This window comes from Primulina tabacum, chromosome 3 (genome assembly GCF_025594145.1).
Source record: "Primulina tabacum isolate GXHZ01 chromosome 3, ASM2559414v2, whole genome shotgun sequence".
Taxonomy (NCBI): Eukaryota; Viridiplantae; Streptophyta; class Magnoliopsida; order Lamiales; family Gesneriaceae; genus Primulina; species Primulina tabacum.
The window spans coordinates 8236980-8244716 of record NC_134552.1 but is presented as its reverse complement, the minus strand read 5'-3'; the positions used below and the strand labels follow the sequence as shown (position 1 = coordinate 8244716).

Here is a 7737-nt window from a genome sequence, read left to right as displayed (position 1 = left end):
AATGTCAGAAATAATCAAGTGCAACCGAAAAATGAAACATTACTGTTGAACTTCGTATCATGTCTGCAGTACTCGTTGGTGGTGCTTACAATTGGATACGAATATGTATTTAACAAGGCAAAAATTTTCATGAGACGGATCTCTTATTTGTGTAATCCATAAAAAAATATTATTTTTTATGCTAAGATTATTATTTTTTATTGTGAATATCGGTAGGGTTGATCTATCTCACAGATAAAAATTCGTAAGATCATCTCACAAGATATCTATTCTAACACAAAAGACACACACGTAAGTGTGTATATATATGTGTGCGCTATGAATGCTTATAAAATTTTTTTATATATTTTGCAAATAACCTGTTTTCAAATAAGTTTAATGTGAATAAATGAATCATCAATTAGTGATTGATATGTAAGTGTCTTAAATAGTAATGTTTCATCCACTCTTGAATAATATATAATTTATTAGATTAATAATCACAGTATATGCATATTGACTATTGAGTGTGGGTGACGTGTTCTGTGAGGAATTGATTTACAATTTTGTATCCTACGATTTCATTGTTCTTTAATAATTAAAGAGAACATAATTTGTATACTTGAGAACAAAGGATATTTTCGAGCAACATAATGTATCAAAATAAATCAATTTAATTCTTAATACTTCATTTACATTAAAAATATATTGGTTTACATTGTGATCACTAAAACGATCACATTAAAACGAACAACTTAAATTTTATTGTGTATAATATATAAATATCTCAGACTGACAAATCTATCTTGATCGTTACGTTTGGAGCAACGTTTTGTGTTCAATTAATCATTCGAATTTCAAAAAAAATATACGAAGTTTATCATATCATCGATTTAACATATTGTATAAAAATTTTAATCCAAAATCTCCCGTCGTAACATGAATCACTCCTGGATAATAACGAGTAAACCTCATCTACGTTTGACAAAAACTTGTGTGAAACGGTTTTACAAATCCTATTTTGTGAGACAGATATCTTATTTGGGTCATTCATGAAAAATTATTACTTTTTATGCTATGAATATTACTTTCTATTGTGAATATCGGTAGGGTTGATCCATCTCAGAGATAAAGATTCATGAGACCGTCTCACCAGAAACATATTCTCTACGTTTTTGTTGTAGGAATTAGGGTCAACCTTTCTTCTCCATTATAAAATGTATAAATTATAGAAATAAAATGATAAAAATATAATACGAACTATAAACCATTTTAGTTTGATTCTTGTACACATATTCATCTACTCCGTTTGTATCACATATGTAAGGCCATCTCCAACCCATAAATCTATGTTGATGCAGTTTCTGCACTAAATATAACATTCATCTCCAACCCATTTACTTCAAATCTTATACTAAAAAGTATATTCCTAAAATATTATTTTTGTTTATTATTTATTTATAAATTTAACAATATAACTATAATTAATGTTACTATTAGTATTATAATTATAATTTTATTTTTATTAAATGTTAAATTTATTTATTTGATTCTTATATATATTAACTCTAATGTTTATAATACGAATTAATACAAATGCTTCATTATTAAAATTGACATAAATTTAATATAGATAATTTATTTTTAGAAATTAATATGAATCCAAATTCAAATATCTGAACAACTATATTCCTCTAACAAATGATCAATTAAATCATTTCGTAGTGCATAGTGAGCATTTTTGTCTTTTATATTAATTAAAAAAAATAAAATCGAATTAGTTTTTAAATATTAATAATTAACATAAATAAATAAATATTTTAAAAATCAACAATTATATTTTTTAAAATTTTATTTTGGTGAAATAGCGCAGCCCCATTGGAGTTGGCCTAAGTTCACACACGGTTTTATGCAGATTAAGAAATTCTATATTAATATAGACGAAATCTTAATTTTACTCATGTATACAACGAGTTTGGTATTTTTACTTCAGTATATTTTGTTGAACAAATATAATTTCGAAAAAATATTTAGACAATCAATTTTAGTGGTTTTTGCCAAAATCATGTAACTAAATTAATAAAAATCATTGTTAATTTTTATAAACACGTTGAAAACACATATACATGCTACGCTATATATTTTTTAACCACATAAATATAAAAATTCAACAATTATGTTAGTAATTTAATTACATGATTCAGATTCAATTAACTAAAATTGTCGTAATAAAAATAAAAAAACTTTATCTGATTCAACAACATATAGAAACTAAAAATATCATACTTCAATACACACATAAAAACATCACAAATTCTAAATCATTTTATTTCGATTCTTATGAAAATAATGATATATTTTCAATATTTTTTTCCTAATATTATACCTCATGTTTTACTAGATTAGTCTTATTAATTTTATTTTATAAATTCTTTCAAAATGATTTTAATCAGATTTCCAAAAAAAAAAAAAAAAGGATTTTAATAAGTCAATTACCTATTTAATATTTCATTTTAATGTACATAGAAAATCCACGTGGGACGATTGGCGAGATACAATACAAACACCGCCGTTGCGCACAAATTATGGTTGTGCCGAGGAATTCGTATACGGTATACGCAGAGAAGGCGATGAACTATAAAGGGCGAGTCAATTCCAAGTTCAGATATTTAAATCAAATCAGCAATCTTTAGATTTCAGGTGACGCTACTTCACTTTCCTCGTTATATTCCTGATTTTCTGATCGCGGTTTAGAGAATTTTGTTATCTGCATCCTGTGATTAGGGTTAGGATTTGGGTTTACACGGCGCTTTCTTAATTGCTATCCTCTTGAAATTTTGATTCAATTTAGGATAATTTTGTCAAATTTGCATAATTTAGACGTACGAGAACTCTGATTAGTTAGTTCTCTTTGCCGCTTTATTTTTTTGTCAAATTGTGGATTTTTTTTGTTGAGGAAGTAGGATCTGGAGTTTTTTTTATAACAAAAATGAATTTAATTGAATATTTAATAACATTGATATTTAATTTGTTGTAAATGGTAAGGTTTGATTTCATCTTGATAAGGATAGGACACTGGAGCGATTCCAGGCCTTTTGAGTTTTAGCTAGAATATGCAACCATTTGCATACTTTTTGAGCTGAATTCGTGAGCAGCTGTTATCTTCCTAAAATTTGTGGATGGGAGCGCCAAAGCAAAAGTGGACTCCTGAAGAAGAAGCAGCTCTTAAAGCTGGGGTCCTTAAGCATGGGCCTGGGAAATGGCGGACGATCCTCAAGGATCCACAATTTAGTGAAGATTTGTGTCTGCGATCCAACGTTGATCTCAAGGTAGGTATTTTCTTTTGGTTTTATTGCATTTTATGTTATCATAATGGTATTCCTGAAGTATAGATGCTGAAAAATTCATGTGCTTATGTTTTAGTAATATTAATGGATTAATGTTTGTTAGGACAAATGGCGGAACATTAGTGTCATGGCGAATGGATGGGGTTCCAGGGAGAGGGCTAGGTTAGCGTTAAAGAGGACACAACCGGCCCATAAACGTGGAGGGAGCTCGATGGCTCTTTTGACCTCTAGTCAAAGTGATAAGGAAATGGCTTATCCAAGCCCTCTTACCTCTTCTGGAGGTTCTTCACCAACTGATGGTCCAAAGAGAGCTATAATGAGGTAGTTGATTAATGTGAAAGCTTCACAATTTTTGAACTTGTGTTTTAAGAATTGATCCACCTGACAAGTTTTGTATTGTCCAATTTTCACGCATGCGACTCATTGTAAAGTTTTACTATGGCATGTAGCACTTCCTTCGTCCAGAAAAGTAAATAAAACAAATTAGCAAATAATTATTATATGCACCCAGAGAGAAGTATATGAACAAAAGCATGGATGAGTTATATACTTATATAGCATTTCTATTTGCTTCTTGGGAGTAGGTACTCTAGGTTATTTACTCATTCTACATGCCTTTGAAGTAATGCCTGGGTTTTTCTAATGTGCAAGTTTCTTCATATGCTGCCCATGCTCGTAGATTGATTCAAGGCTTTCAGAGTAATATATTCGTATTCTGATTTTTGAGTTCAATACTTGAATGAAAGACCAGAAGAGGATAAGGAGATTATTTATTAGTATCTTGGGACGATTTTGCCTGTACTGCTAATAATTAACTGCATCCTGTACTGCTAATAATTAACTGCATCCTGTACTGCTAATAATTAACTACTAGGATGCTTATTTTCTTTACTTTGTTATCATAGGCTCGACAACCTCATTATCGAGGCCATAAACAAATTGAAGGAGCCCGGGGGTTCTAACAAGACAACCATAGCCGCATACATAGAGGTGCCTTATCTACTTAAGTCTATTAAATGAAGTTGAATTTATTCATTAATCGGGTTAAAGAAGTAGTCTATCTGAATATTGGCTTCAATTCCACATTGGATAATATATGGTCTAGAACATCACAACCCCTTTGCCATGTGCACCACCAACACAAGAAATGCATTATGGTTACTTACTATGTTTTTCGATTCCAACTTTGCCCTATTGGTACACTTTTTCTTCCTCCAAACAATTATGCGATGGTACAGTAGATAATTGTTGAAGTATCATACAAATTCATGAAAACCATTTCAAGGAACCTCTTTTGATTTATTTTTCTTTTTTGGTGTTATATATGTTATAATGGTTCATAAATTAATTTCACGAATTCTTAAACCGAAAATGGTCTTAAGAGCCAGTTTTGGCGCAAAACATAATTTAGGCGTATACTTACTCTTTGGCAGATTTTGTCCATAAGAAAAATGTGTTTTTTGCACTGACGGGTTTGATTTAATAATTGCTTGCAGGCAAGAAATGCCCATTCACGATTTATAAGAAATCAAACAATATTTTGAGTTTTATTGATGGTAGATTGTAGATATTTTGTTTCTGAATAGGGTTACACTAATTATTTCAGTGACGACTTAATTTGAGAATATTTCTCTTGTGATTTTAAGTTTGACCATCAATCAAAAAAGGGTGATTCAGTCTTGTAAGTGTTGACTCTAAGTTGGTGCATCTTGAAAATTGGATACTTTGGGGACGGACAATTTATCCATATTATATAACATTCCTGATACCAGTGGAACACTTATTAGGCTTCATGGTTTATATTTTTACATTAGAGTAATCAAAGACCCGTGGTAGTTAAACATCTTTTGTCTTCTTATTGCAAACCAAAGACTAGAACACTTCTTTTGGGTATTTCATACCCACCTGTACACCATAGAAATCATAATATTTAACTAGAGGAATCAAATTGAGTAGCAGCCATCTTCTTCTGATCTTAACTGCTTCTGTAGGATCAATACTGGGCACCCCCAAACTTCAAGAGGATATTGTCAGCAAAACTGAGGCACTTGGCTACAAATGGAAAACTTATTAAGGTATTATTGGATTTTAATTTCTAAACATCTTCATTTTGAAAGACAACTAAAATTAGAATAGAAGGTTTAACTTAAACGCTAGTTTGATGAATTTGAAGTTGTGTTTACTTGAATTGAGTTATTGAAGTCTGTGTTTTGCAGATGAAACGCAAGTACAGAATAGCTGTGACATCCAAATTTTCTGAAAGAAGGAAGAATCCATCTGTCTCCCTTCATGAAGGAAGACAAAAGATTTCTCGAAAAATTGACTGCGATGATGTAAGTGAAAAGTCTCAGATTGATTTAGAGTTAGCCAAGATGAGGCGCATGACTCCAGAAGAAGCTGCAGCAGCTGCAGCTAAGGCAGTTGCTGAAGCAGAAGCTGCAATGGCTGAAGCTGAAATTGCTGCACAAGAGGCTCAGGCAGCTGAAGCTGATGCTGAAGCAGCTCAGGCTTTTGCAGATGCGGCACTGAAGATGCTCAAAGAGAGAAACACCCCTCAAATGGTAAATATTTTTTAGCATTCTTCTGTTCGTTATTTGGTAGTTGGATTTGTTCGAATTGCCGGTTCGTTTAATTGAACCACAGTACAGATAACGTACTCTCTATTTCTGCCTAAACTTATTTTGTTGTTTGCAGAATGTACAGATGATTCGTGCTTAAGGAGGTTCGATAGTTTCGGCAATTTTCAGCCAAAGATTCTGGCTGACTAAACCTGGGTTTTTTCTTCTGCAAACTTGGTGCTCTACGACTGTAAATACAACGAAGAGTTTCTGGTAAAATTCAGGAATCTATGAGCAATTGTTGGACTTTTCCGAGCTTGATGCTCCACGCGGGCCAATTGCTAAATTTTTTAAACGTTCTGCATAGTTTATTGTATAGTTTTTCCATGTATTCTTAAAATCTTGCATCATAAGCAAAGCAGTGATAGGACAAAAAGTAACTCAAATTTATTATTTTGGATGGATTTTGTTATTGTTTCCAATTCAAAAGTTTTGAAACCAACTTTTGGTAGATTTTTTAGCAGGAAAAGTGTTTTGAAATCAATAAGATATTTAGAAAACTATTTGTAGTTTGATTGATGAATGTAAAATGCTTCACTTCGAAAATTTATTTGTGGGAAGTTCATAGTATTTTGGGAATGATCGAGTCATTTTTTATTTAAGCAAAATGGGGGGATAATGAATGAAAATATAATTACTCAATCGACGTGATTAGGAGACGTTTTATGCATTATGCATTGGTATTTGTTAACACTAAACATTTTGTCTTAATATTTTCCTTGTAATGCTTTCTTACTCCACACACAAAATGGATGTTAGACCAATATTCATGTTCGGCCGTGTGGTACAAAAGGGGGTCGTGTGGAATTGGGACGGTAAGACTCGTGCATCTTAACTATAGCTTCGCAGTACCTAACCATTAAATACGAGGCGATGGGAATTCCAAGTCCTATTGTCCGTCGGAATTATAAAATGCCTCTTAATCAAAGGACACTCCTCCAAGACAAGCTTGTTCACCTCATGCCGTGACACGTGGATTCTTTCAATTCAAGGCCAAGGTAGGGAATGCAAGAACTCGAGCATTCCTAGCTTGCCTTATTCTTTCTCTCCAGGGAGCCGACTGATTGATGCTCGAACTATTGTTGGAGTCCGAACGAACACAAATAGGGAGCGAGATACTGGAATACTCGGAGAATTCCTCGGGAACCATATGTCCTAACAGGCATAGAAAATAAAGTATTCGGAGATTTCCGAATATGGCAACTTTTCGAACTGCTGTTGAATCCATGGACAGGCAAGAGACAACATGACGAACTGAAACATCTTAATAGCCAGAGAAAATTCCACTGAAAGATTCAATTCAGTCATTCTTTCTTATAACTACTATCTTCTATATTTATTTTTTCAATTTAAAAATAATTATGACCTCAATTTATCTTCGGATATAACATGATGTCATTTACACACTATTTTTTGTAATTTACACTCACATATGAATAAATTTTTCACAATAAATGAAATTTAGATAATATATAATGGATCTTGTTTAAAATTCATATGGATTCCAACCCGAATCAGATCGGATCTAGCAAGCTTTAAATATAAATGTCCCGTTCATCGTTTATCACATAAATATTGCTGAATTTTATCTTATTTTGGCACTTCGCATTTCATTGTAAGCTAAAAGAATCAGTGTTGGCGAATTTGGTCTAGCAACTGTACGGAAACAGCCAACATGAACCATTAATAAAATAATAAAGATGATCAAATCTACTTCAACCGGGCATTTGGTCTAGTGGTATGATTCTCGCTTCGGGTGCGAGAGGTCCCGAGTTCGATTCTCGGAATGCCCC

General features: G+C 32.2%; 1 protein-coding gene and 1 non-coding gene across 5 annotated transcripts; both read left to right on the top strand.

Moving 5' to 3' along the window:
• The first annotated feature begins 2470 nt into the window (after positions 1-2470).
• Positions 2471-6330, top strand: LOC142539896 (telomere repeat-binding factor 1-like). Of its 4 annotated transcripts, none has more exons than XM_075645643.1 (7): positions 2471-2679; positions 3135-3308; positions 3430-3647; positions 4232-4316; positions 5318-5401; positions 5543-5887; positions 6021-6330. In XM_075645643.1, the coding sequence occupies exons 2-7, from the start codon at positions 3159-3161 to the stop codon at positions 6042-6044; spliced, it is 906 nt and encodes a 301-aa protein (XP_075501758.1). In that variant the 5' UTR covers positions 2471-2679; positions 3135-3158; the 3' UTR covers positions 6045-6330. The 4 variants fall into 4 exon arrangements, with proteins under 4 accessions (XP_075501758.1, XP_075501756.1, XP_075501757.1 ...); XM_075645641.1 differs by having other exon boundaries at positions 2509-2679; positions 3051-3308; XM_075645642.1 differs by having other exon boundaries at positions 2516-2679; positions 3046-3308.
• Positions 6331-7665: 1335 nt separating this feature from the next.
• On the top strand, positions 7666-7737 carry TRNAP-CGG (transfer RNA proline (anticodon CGG)). The gene has a single exon. It is a non-coding gene; the product is annotated as a tRNA-Pro (tRNA).

Coding starts and splice junctions, on each gene's coding strand:
- LOC142539896 (XM_075645643.1), top strand. CDS start 3,159: ATGGGAGCGCCAAAGCAAAAGTGGACTCCTGAAGAAGAAGCAGCTCTT. Junction 3,309..3,429: donor GATCCAACGTTGATCTCAAG/GTAGGTATTTTC, acceptor AATGTTTGTTAG/GACAAATGGCGGAACATTAG. Junction 3,648..4,231: donor CCAAAGAGAGCTATAATGAG/GTAGTTGATTAA, acceptor TTGTTATCATAG/GCTCGACAACCTCATTATCG.